Raw genomic sequence first — 24,043 nt, 5'->3', positions numbered from 1 at the left:
TAGTTTTCATTCTTTAAGTACTCAGACTTATTCATATACCTGGTGGCTATTACAAACAAGATGAGTGTTAACGATGGGTGTAGTTTGTGATAAGATAATGCTGGTGGAGTAAAACATTTGAATATGCAAATGTACCGAACTGTTTACTTAAAAAAAAAATGGTACCTTTAATGTAATGTGCTAGATTACCAAAACGAAACCAAATGAGGTAGAAACAGACAGAACATATTGGATAAAAAGAATTCTATTAGTCCATGGGGGCCGATTACTACTTCTCAAAGGGAGTCAAATTGAGACAGAGTAGAAAAGTACAGGTTTTTTATTTTATTGTATTGTTTTTAGTTCTGTTGACCAAGATATATCACCTAGGAAAATGTAAAAGAAGATTTCAGAATTAGAAACAAGAGAAGAACCATTATGTAATTTGCAAATAATCATTGACTCAGGGAGGATTATCTACAGATTCCAAAGGTTTTGGTGAATAATTGCTGGAATTCCCTTCTTCTCAGTGTTTCCTGGTAAATGGCTTACTTCTTATGAGAGAGCAAAGGACTTTCACAAGGGGGAGTTATAGTTCAATGTAGTGGTCCTAAGTGTGTGGAGAAGCTAGCATTTTGTATCTACTGAAGTGGTGCAATGGGAAGTGTCCAAGAAGATCTCTAAAGTTCTTTCATCGAACTTCAAACATGGATTATGAGTGCAAAAGGCTGAAGTTGCAAAATCTGTGAATGAAGCAAGAGTTGGCTCAGTTGGAACAGCTGTGCATTTATTGACGTATATACATTTGCTAGGGCTCCCATAACAACACGCCAAAGACCAGTCAGATTAAAGAGTTGGGATCAATTTTCACAATTAATTGGAGAGCTAACAGTCTGATATCAAGATTCAGGAGAGGTGGGCTGTCCCTATGGGCTCTCTCCTTGGCTGGTAGTGAGTTGTCTTCCTATATCTTCATGTGCTCCTATGCTTGGTTATATTTTAATGTCCAGACCACTCACCCTCTCTCCTTCCCTCTTTCATTCCTTACCTTTATCCCCCTTCCCTCCCTCCCTCCCTCCCTCCCTCCCTCCCTCCCTCCCTCCTCCTTCTTTTTTTCTTATTATTGGGACCTTGTTGAGGAACAAGATAGAGGTAAAAGTATAACTTGTAGTCGTGAGAACATCTTTATTGTATCAATTGAATAACCTCATTACAGATCTTCATTTACAACAAATCATTTTCTGAGCTGCTAGGATTAGGGTTAGGATTTAGGGAGACACAGTTCAGCTCATGACAGAAATGACTCATATTCAAGATGCCTTAGGTGAGACTGTCTTGTTGAGGTTCTAAGGAAATGGGTCCTCATGGTCTTTGTTGTTTTGTTTCTTGTTAAATTTTAAGCTCCTGTGACAGGGACCTTTTTCTCTCAACCCTGATGTCTGTCAAAATATCTGACACATGACATTTTAATGCATTGTTCATTGATTTACACATTGCTTTGACACACCAACCCTTGGCAAAGTGAGTAGGGGAAATTTTTCTGCTGTATATTCATCATCTGTTGGGAACTTCTTCACTGTTTAATGACACTTCCATCTAGTCCCCTCCATCTTTAAACAAAATAAGAATCTTTTGGAATTTCTGTAAATATGCATGAATGTTCTTCAAGAGAAAGCAGGGTGGAGAGCAAGCTGTTAACCCTATCTATCATGGAGGAGTTGAGACTGTCCTAAGGGAGATGAGCCTCTTGTGAGCACAGAAAGGCTTCTTCCAAAGGTGAAGCTTCGAGAAACACCCCCTTTGATTGTAAAAGTTCAGTGTCACTGTCAGGAGCAGTTGTCAGCAAGTTCCCCAGCAACACTTGAGGCTGCTTCCAAGTAACTGGGTCATCAGGTGGCTTGAGGCTTAGTGCTACTGTTACTGGAAATTTTGGAGAGCCCCCCTTAGGGAATTGATAGGAAAACTGGGGTTCCCTTAGGGTTTTTAGTCTTGTAAGAATTGACTTGAGGGCAACTATTATTGGAATTTAAGAGAAAAATCCCAGACCAGGAAAGCTATAACTCTCAGAAGCTACCGAGATAAGGAAGACAAGAAAGAAGCAAGCAAACCCTGCCTTTTGAGTTGGGGTCAGAGGTCAGCAACAGAGTTCTGAGGCAGACATCCATGGGGCAAGAGTGAGGTGTAGCATGGAGGGAGATTTAGAGGAAGGGAGAGAAATTCCAGAGTGTCTGGAAAGCATGTCCAGGCCATGGCCAGAATCTAGAGAAAAGAAAAAGGGAAAGTTATGCTGGTGTGAATAGTTCAGAAAAACTGGCTTGCATGCTCCAGCTGCATGGCATGGAATATGGCTGCCGTGAGGGTGGGAATTTTTGGAAGGAGAAATACGTGATCTCATCAAAGGAATAATTATTCCTCACTTGACCTTGGCTTAAAGTGAATTGGCCTTCCTAAGGTGTGGTTTCTTGGCCTGGTGATTGGGCCCAGTTGGATAACTCTTTTGTATTGGTTAGTTTAGAAAGTTAGGTGTCTACCCCATGTCAGAGACAGATTGCACTCTTCGGAGCAGGAAGACACATCTTTCCCCAGTAGTGCACATCAGAGCCCTGGTCAGGGCTACTGTGACATTCCTTAGTCTGAAGTAGTAACTCTACTAGTTACTACTAATCTAAGAGATGGGCTGAAATAAAAAGATAGATGTAATCCATTTCGGTCATAACAATCTAGACACTTGGCCCCAAAGCTGTTCACCAGAAGGGATTAATGTTTGTGTTTGAATCACACCCACATATATAGCTGTCAAGTCCAAAGCCCCTCTTCTCCCCCAAACCACAATGCTGCTGACATCGTCCTAAACTGAAGGACTTTGGCTTGGTAAACAAGCCTAAATAAACTTTTCTGTTCACAAGAAAACCAGATCTCTTAAGGGTGTTGAGTTCACCAGCAACTTCCCTTAATCCTCTAGGAATCCCCCTTAATCTTTTCCCAAAGGCCTGGCCAAGGCACCTAGCTCCAGATCAGTCCAGATGGCCTGTATTAGCACACATCCCCAACCTACGCACCATCAAATAAAGTCTACTTTGTCCTTCTAAGAGATGGGCTTCATAATTTGATCCCAACCAGTATTTCCTTCTGCCTGCTGAGCAGTCTAGTCTGGGAGTTTCTCTGAATCATCAGTTACATCCTTCAGGCATGGTGGCCTGAGGAGATGAGAAACCAGACTGCAGACCCAACACTCATAGCTGGAGAATCAGATGATAGTCTCAGAATTGCTGCCTTTGGGGACCCTTCCCTAAGCTGTATGTACAGTTTCTGTCTCTTGCTTTCATATTCAGTTTTTAAAATCTTAATTAATTAGTTAATTAATTATTAATTTGTGTACATGCTTGTGGAGGCCAGAGGTAATGCTAGGTATCTTTCTCAGTTATACTCAGAAAACAGATATATTCTTCATGGAACCTGAGATCTCCTATTCAGTCAGGCTGTTGGGCCAGCAAACTTGCAGAATCCACCCATGTCTGCTTCTGAGTGCTGAAACTGCATACGTGTGCGACCTCACTTGGCATTTTATGTGGGTGCTGGGGATGGGATCTTAGATTCTCAAGCTTGCCTGGTGTTAAACACCTTATCGACTGAGCCATCCCCCTCCCCAACCTCTCAGCCCCTCAGATCTCTTCTTTGACTGCTGTGCCCATCAACCAGAGATGCATTTACTTCTAAGCATTCACATGAACATCATCTTTCCCCTGAGTTGGAGGATTCCACCTTCTTTTGCCAAACTCAGGCCCAGGTTCTCTGTCCAGCGTGGCTCATGGACATATTTGGTCTCATCAGCAACTTGAACAGAGACCTTTAGCCTGATTTTCTCCCCGGTCGTTTGCCTTCCACATTGATTTGTTCCGAGAGGATAGTTAAATCAAAAACCTTGCCCCTTTGCCCTGTTTGAATCTTGTTTTTGTTCCCTCTGCTGCTTGATATTTAACTGGATCGTACACACCTCATGTTGGTTTTCCTCTATGTATTCTCATTTGTGCCATGTTTAAAACCAGACTTCTCGATTAAGATTACAGAAGCTATGAACACCCGTGTGTTTTTCTAGTGCCTTTTTTAGTCTCCTTCTCTCACTCAGCTGGGGTCGTTTCATTGTGAGAGTTCACTAGTCATCACTGGTGCCCCGTGGTCAACAGTGTGACCTGCTGCCATTTGGATCAAATCTTCTGATTCAGAGAACGCTTTTGTCGTCTCCCTGCTCAGATATCTTGTGCTGATCCATCCAGGTGGGCTGTTCTGACCTTGAAAGGCTCAGGAGGCTGAAAGCCAAGCATGGCTACCTCTGTCCCAGGCTGTGCATTTTCCTCAAGTCTTTGTTCTCTTTCTCCCTTTTAACAGGTGGGGGTGAGGGGGACAACCAACCAAACAACAAACCCGGGGTTCCTGTTGCTTGGTAGTGAAAGAGTCGGAGTTGTACACATGCCCTTGCAGAGACCATAAGAAAGCTCCAAGTAACACCAAAGGAGGAGAATCTGCAGAGGTGGGAAGTCTTCCTGGAGAAAGAGGAGTTTGACTCCATTGTTTACAATTCCCCTTGTGGGTATTTCCCATAATCTGTGCAGTAGTACATGAGCCCTTATTCCTATTGAGCCAGTAATACGTATTCATTTATAGCCAGTAGTTTATCCCTTCCAGTCTTAGTCTTAAATATGAATGTTAGATCCCACAGGATCATTGTAAGCACTTTACTTTAGAATGTATTTGTACATGGAAATTTTTCTTCCTCCTCTTTCATCTGTTTTTTTTTTTTTTTTTAACTCCTTTCCCTTTTCTTTTGTCTCTTTTCCTTTGTACTGCAAGGTGTACTCTCTATTACTGACCTACATCTAAACAAGATTTCTGACTATTATTTATTGTTTGCTTTTCCTTCTTTCCCTTTCCTTCCCTTCCTTACCCCCTCTCTCCTCCCTCCCTCCCTCCCTCCCTCCCTCCCTCCCTCCCTCCCTCCCTCCCTCCCTCCCTCTCTTCCTTCCTTCTTTCCTTCTTTCCTTCTTTCCTTCCTTTCTTCCTTTTCTTTTCCCCCTTTTCATTCTTTTTCTTGAGACAGTGCCACATTCCAGAGCCTTGCTGCAGTCTGGAACTCACTGTGTGGGCCACGGTGGCCTGGCTGGAGTCACAGGTTGTGAGATGCCCTTTGCATGCTGGGAATCAGATGTAATGCTCTGGAAGGGCAGCCAGTGCCCTTAACTGCTGAGTGTCTCCAGTCCCTCTAGGATCATCCCCCTTCCCTCCCCTCCCTTACACTCCTCCCCCTTCCCTGGGATTCACTATATAGATACCAGGCTGGCTTTGAACTTACCAAGCCCTAAATAATATTTCTTAAAAGCAGGAGGATCCACGATGTCATTTTAATACCTGAATTACTTTACAGTAATTGGATATCTATAACTGACCACTCTTGTATACATTTTACCACTTCCCTTTTGTGTTCAGCAGTTATTAAATTGCCGGATAAATGAACCTTTGTTTTGACCCGAGTTCTCTTGCTTTCTTCATCTCATGATGGTTCTATGTATCTGAAAACCTTGAATTGTGTGCCTAGTAAGACTCTGCCATATGCGATGGGACATCCCTTCCCGTTACTCTATAGTTAGGGTTTCTGTTGCTGCAACAAAACACCATGACCAAAAGGCAGGTTGGAAAGGAAAGGGTTTATTCAACTTACACTTCCATATTGTTGTTTGTCATCACAGGATGTCAGGGTAGGAATTCAAACAGGGCAGGAACCTGGAGGCAGGAACTGATGCAGACCATGGAGGAATGCTGCTTACTGGCTTGCTCCTCAGCCTGCTTTCTTACAGAACCTAAGAGCTGGTGGCCCCAGGCTGGCACTTAACAACAGTGGTTGGGCTTTCCCCATCAATCACTAGTCCAGAAAATGCCTTACAGCCAGATGTTAGGGAGACATTTTCTCACCTGAGGTATTTTCTTTTCATATGACTTTGGCTCCTGTCAGGTTGATATAAAATGACTGAGCGTGCAAATACACACCCACTATATCTATATCCTCTATATCTATATCCTCTATCTATCTACACCTATATTTCAATTTCTTTATCTACAAAAGGTACGTAATAATTTCACCTATTTGGGGAGCAGTTAGAAAGCTCCATTGTGTTTATGCTTGCAAAGCTTAGAAGAAAGCTAGGGGCATTCTAAGTTTTATGGGAGCATCAGCTGTGGCCTTGGAGCTGGAAAAGTTGCTTTGAATGCTGTAAAAAGTCCCTGGGGGTATGCCAAAGGGTGGTGGAGTGCTCAGCTGTGTAGGAAGGTGTCGTTCGCAGGATGGGTTTTTGCCTGTTTGAACATCCTTCGGTTTTGTTTCCATCTGGGTTTTTGACTCAGCTGCATTTTGAAGAGGTTGGTGCCCAGTAGAATTTTGGACAGAGAATGTGTTGCTCAGTGGAAGCCGTTTCTCTGCTGGCCCTTTGTGTTTGACTTGTTGTCAGGGCTCTGGTAACTTGTGATAGCTTAAGTAGGGCCTTTCAGTACTTTAGAAACGTGTTCTATGCTTTTCTGCTGCTTTGTTCCCCAACAGGAATATGCATTCCCGTCTTCAGGACAGCGCAATTAGGTTTTATTCATTTAAGGAGCAGTGGTAATTTGACACTTGCTAATAGGTAACAAATTATATTGTGAGGGATAATTACAATTGCAGCTGGTTCCTAATTATACCGTGATCTCTATGATTTTAAAAAATTGAGACTAACTTCAGCTAATAATACCGGAGAGTAATATTCTTCATTAGGCAGGCCATGATACTAAGCGACAAAGACTTAATTGGCATGTCCGGTGTTATCCTGTGCATGATTCATTGGAGGGCTTTGGGCTACTCCTCCCACATCTCTCAGTTAAAATGAATATCTGAATGACCTGATTCTGGGCTCCGTTCTGATTTGGTAATGTAGAGCTACCCATTTAAGAATCTGAAATACCTGTTTCCTCCTCTGGAAAATAGATGAATGAATGACTTTTCACCTTAGAGAGCTCAAGTGCTGTGAAGTGAGATCTGCTTTGAAGCATTGAGTACTAGGCTGGCCGCGGGAAAACTGCCAGCATCTTGCCATGGCTAAAACTAAACAGTCCAGTCAGTACCTTCTGCTTCTGGTACACTATGTGTCCTCATACAATACATGCCGGTCACTCACCACTAAGTATGTCCTTATTCCTTGGAGAGGGTTCTGGCAGTGCCTGGCAGTAGGCCTGAGTGATCCTGGGTTTATAGGTGAGAGAAGTGTGTAAGTGAGCAAGTGGAACGTCACTAGTTACCATGTTCATGACAGCTGGGGCCGAATAGATGCCCTCTACCACATGCAGTTAAGCTGACAGTATCTGGAGAAATTGTTTTGGTTCTCCCAGCCTGATGCTGTTGACTTGCTTTGAGTATTATATTGGCTTCTTACCAAGCCATTCTAGGCAGCTGAGGGTATTGTTGGTGGCTCTTTGGTCTTGGCTGATTCTCCAGCTTTCCTCATGACACAGCAGAGATTGCACAGTATCTTTTCTTCATTCATTCCTTCATTCCTTTCTTCCTTCCCCACTCGATCCCTCCCACCTTCTTTGTCTCCATCTCTCTGTCTCTGTCTTTTGTGACAGGGTCTCATGTAGTCCAGATTAGCCTTGAACTCACACTGTAGCTGAAGGATCCTATCTTCTCAGTTCTAGGGCTATAGGTGTGAGCTACTATGCTTGGTCTATGCAGTGCTGGGAACAGAAAGCCCAACCTTTTGTGCCTGATAGCAACATAGTGTATCAATGGAGCTATGCTTTCAGTCCTCCAAAAGCATTGTATGCAAACCATTTTTCTTCTTATCATGTTATCTTTTGTCACCTAGTATTCTGGACCCCCTCAGCTTTCATTTGTATTTGGGAGCAGAAGTGTCCTGTAGTCTCATTATCAGCCTATTTGTTTGATTTGGGGATAGTCAACTTTTGGGGCCAGCCAGCGGTTCATATGTCCAGGTTCGAGCCTGCAAGGCATCTTGGAACTGAAAGAAAAGAGGGAGCCTAGGCGGGTTGAGAAATAATGGAACCAAGACATGCTAGTCTGCTCAAGGTTCAAATGTTTAATGGCGGACACGCTTTTTAAAAGAGGGGGGAAAGTCCATTGCCGCCAATTCATCCTTGGAGCCCAGAACCAGCTGCAGGTGATGATGTGCAGGATAGGGTGTAGTCTCTGGAATAGCTCTGGGCCCTCTCAGCAGGTAGCAGTATCTTGAAGTGGAACAGTGACAGTGGCTCAACAATAGAGTGATCTAGGGAGGAAGGCTCCACCCTAGATAATCATCTTAGTGGCAGCAAGGTCAAGGTCTGGATCAGCCTGCTTCAGGTTTATGGGAGTCAACATCAACATTAACAGTTGAAGGTTTGAGGATGTTTCTCCTTCATTCTAATTGCCTGTCAGGTACCAATAGGAAAGCTAGAAGGTAGGTTTTCTTATCATTTTGTAAGTGCAGATTTAAGACTCCGAAATGATAACTGATATGATCAAGATCACTAGGTGTGGCCGGGTCCCTGGATTTTCTTGTAAACTTCGTCCATGGACCCCAGGCAGTGGCAGCGGCTCCTGGTGTTTCTATAAGGCAAGAGCACATAGATAGAAAAGTGTGTATTTTAGAAAAGATTCTTAGTGTCTCTTGTCAGTTTTTTTTTTTCTCTCCTGGGAACATTTACTGGCATGCTAGCTTCAGGGTAACGACAATAACAGAGCTGCAAGCTGTGTTTGAAGCCTTTTTGGCATAACAGAACCCAGAACATAAGACACCATCGATTGCTTAACTGTTACAATCTGCTTCTTAATGCCAGATTTTTAATCGTGATGGTTTTAGGGTTGTTTAATGGGCGTCTGTGGCAGAGCAGAGTCATAAGTTACTGAGTTGTTCTAATAAGCGTCTCTAGCCAGCATGCCTGAAGTGTCCTGCTCCGGCCCTGGATGCTTTAGAAGTGAGTCCTTGAGTGATAGGGACATTGAAGGTTGATTGCCCAGAAGTGTGTGGTTGGAAGAATGCTTATCAGGGCATTTTGTCTGTGTACTGATTTATATTTTAGTAACTCCCTGTATAATTACAGCTCCTCACTAAGAGAACCTAAGGAAACTTAACATAAGGCGTGAGTGACTGATTTGGGGACCTCAGTAAAAAATGGATTTTGTCATTTGATGAGATGCCTCTTTCTCTCTCTCTCTTCCCTCAAGGCAATGGTAACTGTGGTTTCAGGGATTCCAAACTTTCTTTTGCAATAACTGATTGTATCAGTCCAGGTTGACTTGCAGAAAACTGAGTCCTCACTAGCTGGTTTCAGCAGAGGGAGATTTATTGAAGGCTATTAAATGGGTTATAGAATTTGTTGGGTGGGTAAAGAAACAGACTTGAGGTTGAGCCCTTAGGAATGACTCCAGAGCCTCACAGCAGACCAGACCACCAAGGGAGCAGTGGCCTCCTATGCAGCCAGGATGTCTGCTGCCAAGTGAAGGGGGTTTTGGAGGTTATGCTATGAACGATGTGGGAGGTCAGGACAGTGTCACAGGAGAAAATGGGACACTTTCAGCAAAGGTGTCTGCTCGCAGAAGCAGCAGGGGTATGGTCCACAGCCTCCAAATCTTTTCTTTGTAAATGTGAACACATTTCTCCTGACTGATAGTTCCTGGGCCATATAGCTGCAAAGGATTCTGAGAAGTGGAATTTTAACTATGTGCTCTGCCATACAGCAAGATGGAGAGAGAATGTGGGCTGCAGCTGCTGAGTTGCTAAGCAATACCCACGGGCAGTTTTGCTTCAGGATTTAGGTCCTCTTACACTTGGTTCCTCAGGGAAAAGGGCTGTGTGTCACCCGTTCTCCTGGCTCCTTTATTCTTACCACCGTATGCTGACTTTCACACATACACATGGTGGCCTGCTTTTGATGAGTCACCTTTCCTGGTTTTTATATCAAAGATACACAGTCATTATATCAGGAAATTTTTGGGTAAGCAATCCCACCAGTGTTGTGAGCTCAGGGCTCACTCAGAATGCGGAAGTGAGTTAGAGAAGGGGGCCTGTGATGATGGTGATGCTGCAGCTGGCTTTCAGCGAGGGGCTCTGCCCAACGACCCATTGCAACCTTTTAAAGATATGCTGTATTTGTCATTTTATAGCTTTATGTTATACTTGTTACTTTTCTTATCACTATCATAAATTATGCAGTTAAAGCAGCTAAAGGGAGGGAGCACTTTCTGTCTCATGAAGATGAAAAATTTGGTTTTGTTTAAATTGATTGTAGCAGATAATAGCTCAATACACACACACACACACACACACAAGCACACAGAAGCACACACAGACACACCCTCAAAATCAGCATCCTAAGCCCACAAGGGAGGGAGCACTTGTGTTATTTCATGTTAAAAGGAATAGACTCCATGGTGGGAAAGCTGTGGCAGCAGGAGGGACTCTTGGCTGTGGAGGTAGAAGCTTGCCCTTGTCAAAAAACGAACCCTAGACAGGAGGCAGGGCCAGGCTATAACCTTCAGAGTCTTCCCTATGAGTGACCACTTCCTCCAACTAGACCTCTGCCCCCAAACAGCACCACCTCTACCCGGGCTCAAGTCTTCAAACACATGAGCCTACCAGAGGTATTTTGTATTCAAACTATAATGTATCCACTACAGAGATTCAGAACTCAGGTCTGAGGTAGCTCTTTTTGGTTTTGAGTGCTCCCTTCATTTTTTTCACAGATATTTTTATTACATGTATGTTTGTGCATCTGCATGTGGGGATATACATGTGAACGCACGTGCCCAGCTCACCTCAGTATTTTGAGAGCATGGACCTGAAGAGAGCCACCAGTGTAGACCTCACATCTTACTCATCAAGACTCTCTCTCTCTCTCTCTCTCTCTCTCTCTCTCAAAGATTAATTATTTTATGTAGATGAGTACACTGTAGCTGTCTTCAGACACACCAGAGGAGGACATCGGATTCCATTACAGATGGCTGTGAGCCACCATGTGGTTGCTGAGAATCAAACTCAGGACTTCTGGAAGAGCAGTCAGTGCTCTTAGCTGCTGAGCCATCTCTCCAGCCCCATCACCTAGACGCTTTAATTGTCAGTTGAGGAGTCCCTTAAGCTCTTTGTAGGGACTGGCATGGTCTGTGGAAGCCCCCAGGGAGATCCAGCTGGGTCTCACATTTTCAGAGCTTCCAGAGAGGAGTGACCCAATTTTATTTCTCCCGCCGCCTTTCCCTCCTAAGACAAGGTCTCCTCCGTCTCAAGATGGTCCCAAACACACTGGCTAAATGCCAAGAAGGCTCTGGAACTCCTGATCTTCCCGACTCTAGGTTCTAGGATCTTCCCTAGGGCTGGGATTTCCGTCCCCAGCTACGTTGGATTTCTTATTTGTCCCTACTGCCATCTGTCACACCTACCAACTATTTTGAGTGCACAAATGTGTGCTGCTGCAATTTGTGAAAGTAATGAGCCTGGTACTGTGGCTTAATTCCAGGGTAAGCAAGCTGACTGAAAAAAAAATTACTCGCATGCGTAGGAATCTTTCCCCTGCAGTTGGCAACTCTAACTCGTGTTAGAGTGAATTTATTTGTTCTAAAAGACACCTTTCTGGTTCTTCCTGTTATATTTTTATTCCCTTTATGAAAAAAGCCAGTTACTAAAGTTGGGTTATTATCTTACTGGTTTTTAGCTTCTTAACCTAGTTTGTGTATATTTCTCAGATGGCTGTTGATGACCGCCTCATATGGCTATAACTGGCATTTATCTTGTTAAAGTAAAATCCATATTTCATGATTCTCTAATTTTACCATTTAGTATCATGGACTTTAGGAATATACCTGAAATTTCCATTCTAAGTTAAATCAAATTAGATGTTCCCCAGTGTGTGGCGGTAACAGACATGCAGCCCCTTGCTTCATCTCCTCGTTAGTTTGGAATCAACTGCAACGTGTTACCTGACTGAGTACAAAACTCTCTATTGTGTTGACTTAAATACCAAGTGATATTTCATTAGTCACTTGCAAAGAATCTCTTCCTTCGTAGATTTGGAAATCAATTACTTCATTTATTGAAGCCATAGTGCATCTTTTGTTTTAAAGCTAGACTGTATTATACTCTGGTTTCTAAGTACAGATGATGAAGAATAAGAAAATAAGTAATTATTAAATGACCAGCACATGTACATATTTACATGTTATTATCTAAGATGCACACACCCATGTGTGTATGTACATCTGGAAACTACCTAAGGTTTGATGGAGCTCCTGTACCCAAGAATAAGCTCGGTCTAATAACGCCAGGCTCCTCGGCTGTAAAGCGCAAGCACTGAACAGCTGCTCTGTGTTGGCTTACAAAGCACAGCTCCGTTTCTTTGGCTCGCTTTCCTCAGCACGCATCTTCTTTCGTGTTGCTCTTGCCACCAGCTAGACTCTTATCTCAGTGCACCTTCAGGACATCGCAGCTCTCTCTCCAACTTTCTGCAGTCGTCACTGTGATTGTCCTTCCACTGCTGAGGACAACACGGGGCTGAGAATGGAAGCCAAAATGGAAATTCCGAATAGCTACCTATCATTTCCCGAGTAGGCAGTAGATAGATGGAGGACAGATGTTAGGAAGTTCTAGGAAGCCATCTTCTGGCTCCATCGTTCTCTGTGCCTAAGATGGGATATAGTATCAGTGGCTCTCAGTCTTAGGCAAATCCCCATGTGATTACTATCCCCTTACTCCTCCTGAAGCTTTGGGGCTGTTTGCAAGAGTAGTGTTATACGGGCTAGGAGAGCTAGGGGTGGACCGGTGTGTTAGGATGGCCTTGAGGCGTTGGGAGGGGCTTTGGTGAGTGTCTTTAAGAGCCTCAACTTCCCTTCCTCTCTCCTAGTTCTCCCTTCTGTTCAAGGACAGTCTTGATATTAAAACCCTCTTCCTTTTTACTGGTTGGGTGATTTGAGAATGGATCTTACTAGTAACCTGGCCTAGTCTCAAACTCTGGGTCTTTCTGCCTCAGTTTCTGCAGTTCTGGGATTTCAGGTACATACCATCTTGCTAGTCAAATTTCATATAGAGTGTTGATTTTCACTCTTGTGCCGTATATTTTCTGTAAGCCTGTAATGTGGGGGGAATGGGAGATTTGAGACGGAGAAAACTCAAATGCCAGGGGGAATCTAGCTTTTCTTCTGACTTAGGGAATGGAGGTACATGACTGGTTTTGAGCCTTGATTTTCCCTTCTGTAAAATGGGGAAAATAGTATGTGTTCTGACTTTCAGACTTGCTGTGAGGACCTGGCCATGTTTTGTAAACTGTGGGGTCCATTCTTGGTGGCATAAATTTGAAGCATTGCCCCCACCCCCCACCCCCAGATGGCCTTTTCCCTTTGTGCTCTTCCGTGCCTAGACCCTGTGAGGGAAGAGTTTGCTTTTTCTCTCAAAGATGTCCAGCTCTGACTAGGAGCATTGAATGACTTGTGTGCTTGGGGAGCAGGAGAAGGTGATGTGGTGGAAACTTGGGCCAAGGAGGGACATCCTAAATAGCCGTGTCTGGTATTGTTCATACAAATTGTGTAGCATACTGAACTAAGCAGGTGTGCGAATATGTATTCACACAGAGCAAGCATAGCTCATTCTGTAAAAAATCTCTTTACCTTTCAAAGAAAAAAACCCTAGGAACTTAAGGCTAACATATGTGTAGCCCCTCTTCCTATGCCTAGTAAATGGCCTGTCAAAGGGTGTAGGATTTTTACTAAGGTGGAAGAAAGGCCTCCGCTCTGCCAGTGGAGACAGAGGCACTTTGGTGATGCCGTTTTTAGGAATGTTCATTTTAGCTTCCTCTTTCCACCAACAGGGCCTGCTCTTCTAAAACCTGGAGGTCTATAGTGTCATTAATCATGGCTGTGTTGGCTAGTGCTCAGGAGTATCGTTAATCATGACTGGGCTGGTTAGCGGTCTTAGTTTCCCTTCGTTATTGAACAGCAGAGAACATCAGCCAATTCTGGGTTTAAGGCACTGATAGTGTCAGATAGTCAGCGGAAGTGGAAAGAGCCTATCAGATAGTCAGCGGAAGTGGAAAGAGTCTATCAGAGGTAGCAAACCAAGGTGACCAATCAGCAGCTTTCAGAGAGACTACCACCCGTTCCAGCGACTGGTTAATAAATATATTCCTGATAGTGGTGGGCTAACAAGCTCTGGTAGGTTCATATTGAAGGACAGAAAAGCCATTGTCTAAAGATCTCAGAAGAGCCTTTGCAAGCACACCGAAGGGATTTACAACAATTTGCATAAATCTCCTGGTGGATAGAGACATGATTCCAGTGTTGGGGTGGTTCCAGGACCCCCGCCTTGCTTGTATCATGGGGTGACACTGGGCTTGCTGAGAACTTCGTCTTCTGACCACTTTTGCCAGCAGGACTGGGTGATGGCCAGTGAATAAGCCCACTGTTTGCTTCTGCATAAGGGTTCTTTTGTGTTGGCCTGGGGCAGTCGTGTTCAAGTTTGTCTTGCTTTTCCCCCCAGTGATGTTTTTGGACTTTGTGGCCTGGAGAATTAAGCACAACACCTATTCTGAGCTAATCTGTCAAGTTTTCCTGGTGGAAGGTAACCACGGTCCCTTGAGTTTCTAGAATGTGAAGAATAATAGTCACACCTTTGGAGACTTATGATTTATTAAGGCTGGGGAGAGGTGGAGGAGTTCCTTGGCGTGACTGGGTCGCTGGGTGTACGTGCTGCTCATGGTGGAGCTGTGGGAAGCAGTTCTCCCTGGGCCCTTAATATGATTTACTAGTTCACTGACTTTTAAGAAATGTGCTCCTATGCAGGACTGGCAAACAGGTTATACTTAATATTTAGTATTCCCAGGAGAAGGTATGAGTTACTCTTGGGTGTGGTTTAAAAGCCAGGTGTTCACTAATCTGTTTCAACTTTCCCCCTGCCTTTCATACATCGAATACTAGATATTAAAGCGTTTCTGGTTTCTCACACAGAATGTTATCATTTTAGAAGCCACACGGAGTCTACCTTAGAATCAGGGGATGGGTTTACATACTGGAACAGTTTGGTACTTTAAGTTAAAAAAAAAAAAAAAAGAAAGAAATGTACTAATTTCTAACCCAAAGTTTATTTTCCCTCCTGCTAGCTTGATTTCTCCACTTTGTTCTAATAATATAAACATTTTCTGTGTATTTATAGGTGGCTTTAACCAAGAGAGCCGATCCAGCTGAGCTTAAAGCAATATTTTTGAAGGTCAGTATAAAGGAATCTATTTGTTTCTTGTTTGGTTTGTGTTCTATAACTTTAGAAGATTATTTCAAACAGCTCTTTATTTCATTGTTGAAAAATTTAAAAACATACCCTAAAGTATCTTAATGTAGGAGTCATGAAAGGTATCCTTTATTCTTTTGGTTTTAAAAAATATATGGGGACCATGTATGTGATTTCTGGTGATGGGGATATGGCTTCTATTTGAATTTCTTTCACGTCATGCAGTTCAACTGAAAAGGACTTGGAGGACTGAAGGGTGACTCGTTACCCCTTGAGGACTGGCCTCTGAAGGTCCGGAGTGGTAGCTTTTCTCCTACGAAGTTTCAGGATTTGTACCAGCATCCTGGTAAATTCTCTATTGTGCCAGAAAGGACTGTCCTCCCTTTTAAGCTAGAAGAAGCCCATTGTTTTTTTTTTAGCCATTATCCCCATCGTTGGGTATCGCTGGATGCTCACAGACACGTGCGATTCTCCAGGTACTCTAAGAACTTAGTGCTTTGATTTCTTGTACATTCCCAACTCTGTGATTCTGGACAGGGAACACTTAGTGCAACAAAAAAAACAAAAGTCTTCCTCCGGTCTCCAACCATTTTTTGGGGGGGGGTGGCTCAATATAGTAAAAAAAAGAAAAGGCCTGTTTTTAAAAGACAATAGAAACAAACTATGTGGGCATTCTCTATACATTGAAAAGACTGTTCGTGCAAATCAAGTGAACCGGGTGTGTAGAGATAACAAGGGGAAGTTTAGTGGTCTGTGTTAGAATGGTTGGGATGTTAGTACTTGGTTTGCAGCATGCCTGGCTAAGACATTGGAGTTCTCTTTGAAGGCTGTACTAAGAGAAAGTGCTCGCCAGTAAGTTCCAGAACGCTCAGTTCTATATGATAGAGACTCCATCTCAAAAGACAAGATGGAAGTGCCGTCTTTTGGAGGGGTACACTGGAGCATTTATAGATGACAGTATGGTAGTAGAATTTACCTTAAAATCTGATTTGGGGGAGGAGGAGATAGGTAGTATTATGAAAAATATTTAAAGTTAGGAAATGCAATATTAGCCTTATTACACTTTTATTTGTCTACTTAGTGCGTTTGAATATTTTCCTAATGAAAAGTTAGGAGAAATTCTAGAGATTCAGTACATTGGCCGGTGTGCACTGCCCAGCACCTGGCCTGCTTCAGGTTGACTCAGTAATGTGCCTGTGCTTGTATTTAAATGATGCAAATATTGGGAAGACAGACTGAAGAGCTGGCTTAGTCTTTAGGAGGGTTAGGTGTGCTCACAGCTTTTTCAGAGGACCCGGGTTCGGTTCCCACCTGGTTTATCAGGCAGCACAACACTGCCTGTAACTCTCTGAAGTTCTCTGGCCATTGAGGGCGTGTGCTGCACATAAACTCATGTAGGCACAGAGACGTGCACATAATAAATAAAACAAGAACAAAAGCAGGAAAGACAAAGATCCCAAGAGGTAATATAGGAGGAAGTTTTCGGAGGAGGAAAGAGGGTTCAATTTTTAAGGATGCCTGGACTTTACATATACACAGACACATATACACAGACACATAGACACACAGACACACTTTTCCAAATTCCTTTTAGCTAAGAAGGGCCAAAACAGAATACTGTAAGGTAGAAACGGGTCCCCAATGATTGAAATCAAGGAAATGGATGCTCTTCATGTCTTCCTTAAGTTACTGTTTTAGGGCTGGAGAGATGGCTCCATTTGGCACAAGGAAGCACAGAGAGAGAGAAGGAATTTGGTGTGGGTCTCTGCACAGCCGCTTGGGCTGTTTCTGTGTGGGTGACCTCAAAGTCCGGCTCAGAATCTTTGGCACTAAATAGGGGACTACGTGACTTTTGAGAGAGGTTTGTTTTTTGTTTTTTGGTTTTTTTTAATGGCTTAGAGTCTGAGGTGATGCGGGGGAGGAGGTGGGTATGTGAAGGAAACTGAATCAGCAGTTTGTAGACAGGATCTGGATCTGCATCTGGCACAGGGTCTGCTGACCTCACCAGGCCTGAAGAGTGTGGGACCAACCTAAATCTACTCCGCCTCAGCGTGCGGAGGCTCTCTTGTTTACTGTCTAGCATAGATGATGGTTGTGGCTAAGGGATGAAAGGAGACTGAGACGCAGAGGGGGCCTGCTAAGTAGGCACAAACAGTCACCAGTCTGCAAACCTGTCTCCTCTGTTGTTTCCTGTTCGTTAATGTAACTTGATTTTTCTCTCTCATAAAAACTCCATGTGAAATAGGCCAGCCAGCTCTCTGAAGAATGAGGCAGAAGGAAGGATTCATCTGCAGCCCGGGAGGGATACAAAGGAGCCTTTGGTACTAGGTGTCTGGGTCATGGGGGAGGTGGTTGCCCTGGAGGTCAGAGAGCCATGAAGCTGAGCAGATGGGGAGAGAGTCACCTAGAGACTGAAGAGGGCACCCTTCTGGATTCTTAACTGCATGCTTTTGAGAAGGAGACTCAGTCTCACCCTGCTCACCTGACTCTGAGGTTCTCTTAGATGTTGGGCATCTAGTAACGATGCCTAAACCATGACTTCTGCCCCGAAATATTTCTCTGTCTGTAAGTAAAAAAACAGAGCCACGATACGGTTCGTAAGTATGACGTAACATTAATGTGTAGGGAGATTATGGCAGACCAATTACGACTTCCTATGGAAATGTAGTTTGAAAGGAACTTTGAGCTGAAATGGAAAAAGAATAGAGTAGTACGTGCAAAGTGGAGTGTACCCCATGTATGGAGGGAACTACCTTCAACTCTAGAATGAATAGAGAATGAGTGGAATGTTGGTTCTTGGTTTGCAACAGGCCGGGCTAAAACAATGGCGTCCACTTTGAAGGCTGTTCTTGGGAAAAGGCTCGCCAATGCTTTATGTGTGTGTGAAGCTGAACTCCACACAGTTTTAATCTCAATATGATGACGTTTTTCTACCTAGTATATTTGCTGAAGCTTCATGTTCATTTAAAAGGATTTGTGATTTAAATGAAGGGCAGGGATGCTCTGTTACAAGTGGGATGAGCAAAGAGGACCGAGAGTAAATGAAGGCTGTCTCAGGAGCTCAGGTTTAGCACAGGCCGGTTTTTCAGGAATACCGCAGGAAAAGAGACTGAGTAAACCCGCTCCAAAGATTCCGTTGTGTGGAGGGAGAAGCTGGTGGGGAGAGCATGGGGGAGCAATAGGAGAGCAAGGAGGACCCTGTGGAAGCCTGGAGATGGGTCGAGACTGTCAGGAAGGGTGCTGTGCAGAGCAGGATGTGATAGAAACCTTGGGGGTGAGCATCTCGAAAGCCTGCCATGTCTGTAAATAGGTAGAAAGCCCTGACGGCTTTCCGAGTACTGCAAAGACAGGGAGGGTGGGCTTGGGGTTCGTGAGAGATGCTTTCGGAGATCTCTGATTCCAGTGGTGTTTGCAGGAGCAGTGGGCAATGAACTGCTCAGGGGGTACTTTGAAGGGGTGTCTGGTGAAAGTGTCTGGTCTTTTTGTTGGTTTGTTTGTTATTTTTGAGACCTAGTCTCTCTCCATAGCCCTGGCTATCCTGGAACTCACTACGTAGATCAGGTTGACCTTGAACTCAACAGATCTACTTGTTTCTGCTTCCCAAGGGCTGGATTGAGGCACGCTCAAGGGTGCGGAGCCTAATCAATCTTTGATAATGGTGGGGGCTGGCTGTGTGAATATGGCCACAGTGTACATGCCCTGAGTGTTCAGTAGCAGAACAGACACACACACACACACACACACACACACACACACACACACACACACACACACACAGAGGGCAGGGCAGGATGAGACCAGTACCTCCAGAGTGTGGAGTGTGGGAGAGGTGTAATCTTTATGAGTAAGAGTCTAGAGCGATTCCATTTCTGATGTGGCAGGGGCCAGGCACAGCAGGGAGGATGTGAGCTCTTTGTGGAGTTTCAGGTCTGGGCTGGCAACTGAAGCATGGCACACACCAGGAAACGTTTGTAGGAAAACTCCATTTAGTTCCCGTTTGAGGGACTTTTTTCTTACGATCAATTTTTTTCATTGTTGAAGATTCAGAAGGCAGATGCATAAAGACAACTGTCTTGGATTTCCGCACAGACACGGATGTCTCTCTTTCTCCTCTGCCCTTCTTTCTTTTCCCTCTTCATCTCTTGCTCTCTCTTTCAGTTGTTTTTCTTAACAGGAGGAAAACTATACAAATACTGCCTTGTTAAGGTCCCTCCGTCTAACATAACACGGGTTAAGTTATAACTATTTTTCTATAAGTTTTAAAACTACGACATTCTTAATTTTCGTCGTTGTATGCTGCTTTATCTAGTCATTCTTCATTACTGTCTATTTAGTTGCCATTTCTGATTAACTATCATGCAACATTGTAATGAGTAGGTCTTCCCCACTCCTCATTTTTATGGTGCCTGGTATTGAAGTCTGCCCAAAACATTCCTGGCAAGCACCTTACCAAAGGAGTGCTAGCCCTCGCTCCTGTTGCATGGCCTCCTATCTGCAGGTTTCCTTTAGCTTGCACTAGTGTTCTTTTTGTAGTTCTTGTTTTGTTTGGTTTTGGTTTTGGTTTTGGTTTTGGTTTTGGTTTTGGTTTTTCCAGACAGGGTTTCAAAACCCTATAGCTCTGGCTGTCCTAGAGCTCACTCTGTAGAGCGCCTGCCTCAGAGAGATCAGCTGCCTCTGCCTCCCAAGTGCTGGGATTAACGATGTCTTCACTCCTGGCTTTTGCACTATATTTTTAAGAGAAATTTTTAGATGTAGCTCATGGCGGGCTCTGAAGCTTGGGTCGCTCTTGTCTGTGTATTTTGGTTGGAATGTGGAAGTGTATTTCTCACATTTATGCGAGCAATTGAGACTTATTTTTATAAAACAACACCCCTTTTTTCTGGTTAGTTGAAAAATTATTTAAATTTAAAATTTTTAATAATAGAAATTTGTTTAAATTAAAGCTTCAGGATTCTTAGATTTTTCATTTTTTATTGTGACAATTTCAAACAGAAATAAGATTATAAAGCAAATGTGTACATGATTAGCCCTTAATCTAACTGAGTATTTGCCACACTGGGTTGTACATTTTCACATGTACTTTCCTTATCTCTTTGTTGAGTATTTACTGTAATTCACCTACATGCTGTAATACGCATCTTCAGTTAATGTAAGTTTTAAATTATTAATTTTTTTTATTCCCTGTTTTGTGTTATTCTGTCCTTGGAACAGGGAATCAAGGTAAAGGCTGGCCGGTGACAGGACCTGGTGTACGGTGTGTCCAGGGAGTCTCTGACTGAAAGGGTGTCCAGGAGAATTTGTCTTTCAGCCCCAGGGTTCAGTGAATGACACCTGGTAAACACAAGTGGCCAGATGATAAGGGCTCTGACCCAGGTCACCACTCACAGGCTTTGTTAAAATTACTAGTGGAGAGCAAGCTAGATAGGACTCCAGTCCTGGTGGAATCGGCACTGCAGGGACAGGTTCCTTTTCTGAGTCTGTCTGCTACTATCCTCATTCAGTGTTACCACAGTTGATGAGTGTTTAAAGAATTAGAAAAGCCTTCCGAAGAATATCGTCAGAGGTATTGAAAGGTATTCTAGAGCTGTGGCAGCTGGAAGTGTGTCTTCCCCAGCAGTGACCCTTGTTCCTTGCTTCAAGGACAACCAAGCTGCCTTGTCAACATCCCTAGTTTATGCTTTTATCGTAGTTGGCCTCTGTCCATGAGTCCAAGAGACAACCTTTGATGTATTTACTTGAACCCCAGAGTGGGTCATTCCTGCTTTGGTGGACTGCTTTGTTCTAAACTGAGCACAACTGTATTCTGCATCCAAATTAACATGTCATTTAAGAGGAGACCTCTTTTATCACCTCTAAACAAGTGAGGGCAATACAAATTCCTCAGTGATAGTGTGACAGTTGGTCTGAGTCTGGTTCATGTATCCTCAGCACACATCGCCGTGGTTATTTACAGAGTGAGCGTTCAGCCCATGGCACTAGCACCCAGAAGTTCCTTGCTCCCTGTGCTAGTCAGTCACCACGCCCCCAAAGCTAACTGGCTGGATTCTCTCATGACACCTTAGTTCAGGCCTTTATTTCATTGCAGGATAAGTATAGTAATGTGGTCTGTGTCTACTCTGTTACTTCTTGCTGAGCTCTAGGCCTGTGTCAACACAGGCTTTCACTCTTCCACTGACCTCTACCTCCAACCCTGATTTTATGTGTGGTGGGTGGTGGAGTGAGTTAGTTTATTGCTGCATTGTATTTTATTGTGTGACTATATGACAGTCAATTAAGTATCCAGTCATTGAGTGATCTCTGGACTGTTGCTTTTTTGTTTTTGTTTTTGTTTTTTTAAGATTTATTTATTTATTTATTATATGTAAGTACACTGTAGCTGTCTTCAGACACTCCAGAAGAGGGAGTCAGATCTCGTGATCGGATGGTTGTGAGCCACCATGTGGTTGCTGGGATTTGAACTCCTGACCTTCGGAAGAGCAGTCGGGTGCTCTTACCCACTGAGCCATCTCACCAGCCCCCTTGTTTTTGTTTTTAAAGCATTTTTGTCATCCTAAGATAAGTTGCTGTGAATACTCAAACTTTTTGGTATTATAGTCCATGTACATTTTGTTATAGATTTCCTTATGATTGAAATTGCTGTCTATAGTCATGTTAGCACAGTTACAGTAGATATTGCTTAGCAGTTTTCTAAAATGGTTTGTCAGTTTATTCACATATATAAATACACACATATGTATACACATATACATGCATGTATATACATATACATATACATACACACACAAGTATAATATTTTTAAAAAATATTATATTTTTAAAATATTTTTAAAAAATATCCATTTTTGTGTGCATTGGTATTTTTGCTTGCATGCATGTCTGTGATTCTCTAAACTTGAGTTACAGAGAGTTGTGAGCTGGCATGTAGGTTCTGGGAATTGAACCCGGGTCCTGCGGAAGAGCAGCCAGTGCTCCTGGCCGCTGAGCCACCTCACCAGCTCCATCAGTTTCTTCTTACACCTCCAGCATGTGGGAATGTTCTGTGTTTTTGCCAACTTTCATTATCCCTCATTATCTTGAGAGTGAGCGGCTTGAGCTTGCATTTCCGGGGACGATTGAGTTTCCGGTTCACAACTTGACAATGATTCCCAGGATCATTTGGAGAAAATGCAAAGGATAACCATCAGGCTAAGAAAAGCTCCAGGAGAAAAGTGATGCAGCGTTCTGAACCCTTCTCTCATCGGGAAAGGGTTTCTCGAGCCCCATTCAGCAGTCTGGGAATCTGCGGAAACAACAGTGGGAAAGAACACAGCCAAAAAAAGTCCTGTCCTGACAGGGCCCTCCCTGCAGTTGCCGCAAGCAAGAGTCATTGTTATCTTGCAAGGACAGACAGGTCAACAAGATAGGGTGGTCTTGGACTGTCTCCCATCGCTCAGAACTGCCGATCCATGACACATTCTTGGTGCTGTGCCTGGCGGCCCCAGAGTACACTCCGGCCCCAGGAAGCCTTTCCAGCCTCTGAGAACTGAAGCTGCAGGTGGAGTCAGCTTCTCACTGTGCTCCCTGGTGGTCATCTGTTAATTTATCAGTGAAAAGCCTGCATCTTAAAGAGCAGGGCAGGGTCGGGGAAGACATGGTTTGTGGGCCTGGAATAGCCAATATAGATTGGGAAAAGTCGGAATATTCTCATGTCACAAAACATACAGAAACAGAGCTCTGATATCCGGGAGCCTAATGCTAAATACGGATCTGGTCAAAGGTCAGGAGAGAAACTGTGTTGGGATTTCTTCTTGACATGAGAAGGGACTGCGTTTCCAAGGTCAGGAAAGCAATGGAAGGATTGGCAAAGGAAAAAAAAAAGCCCTCTAGACTGAATTACATAAAAATGTCAAACTGGAAAAGTATTTGAAACAAATATGACCTCAGAAGGGACGAGAGCACGTTCTGGCGCTGTGGGTGGCAGAGCGATTGGTACAATCGTTTCCGGAGAACAGCGTGATAATAAGCGACGAGCGCCTGAAGGTTCCTGTCCTTTAACTCAACAATTTCTTCTTTCAGGGAGTCTGTTCTTTGAAAATAGGAATTGGGACAAATGTTATATATAAGAATGGCTATCTTAGGTTTTTGTACAAAATAACCCAGACTGGAAAGAATCTAAATGTGTACCAGCAGGGGAAAAGTTAAGTTGTATTCTAAGGTAAATTAATCACTATCATAGGGAAACCTCGTATAACCAACCATAGGATTGCTATCATTCTCGATGACAGGCCACTTCCATTTCAAGCTTGTTTGTCCTCATTTAGGGAAAAAAATAACAATGAATTCTTTCTTCTGTCCATTCCCTGCAAATTAAAGTAAATGCCAGTGAAGGATGGTGGCATCGCTGGGCTGTCTCTGTTTTGTACTGTTATCTGAGAAATATACTTCGAAGATAGTATCCTAGCATTTTGCCATGACTTCCCTTAGGCAGTGCCTCGGACCAGGTCGCTAGCGATGGAAGAAAACCCTCATTGCATCCTTGACCTGGTTTGATACCAGCAGCAGATCTCACTCAGTGAAACGGTGGGTTAAAGAAATGAATTAGATAAGCAAAAAAGTGGGCCAGCAGAATGGATCAGCAGGTAAAGGTGTTTGATACAAAGGCACAGTCTGAGTTCCACCCCCCAACTCTACATGGTGGAAAGGAGACAACGGACTTCCACGAGTTCTCCTCCAACCTCCATATGAGTGCTGTGGCATGCATCTATGTGCATACATATGTGGATACATATGCACATAGATGCATACAT

At 43.6% G+C, this 24,043-nt stretch overlaps 1 protein-coding gene across 5 annotated transcripts in view; it reads left to right on the top strand.

Annotated features, from left to right (window-relative positions):
• The window catches only part of Slc25a13 (solute carrier family 25 (mitochondrial carrier, adenine nucleotide translocator), member 13), a 176,087-nt gene that overhangs the window by 10,802 nt on the left and 141,242 nt on the right, over positions 1 to 24,043 (top strand). For all 5 annotated transcript variants that reach the window (NM_001177572.1, NM_015829.3, XM_030255494.1 and 2 more), the window contains exon 2: positions 15,186 to 15,239. In NM_001177572.1, coding sequence (NP_001171043.1) covers positions 15,186 to 15,239 — 54 coding nt within the window. The remainder of the gene's footprint in view (positions 1 to 15,185; positions 15,240 to 24,043) is intronic.

This window comes from Mus musculus, chromosome 6, assembly GCF_000001635.26.
Source record: "Mus musculus strain C57BL/6J chromosome 6, GRCm38.p6 C57BL/6J".
Classification (NCBI taxonomy): Eukaryota; Metazoa; Chordata; class Mammalia; order Rodentia; family Muridae; genus Mus; species Mus musculus.
The sequence above is the reverse complement of the archived record's forward strand: the minus strand, read 5'-3'. Positions and strand labels throughout refer to the sequence as shown.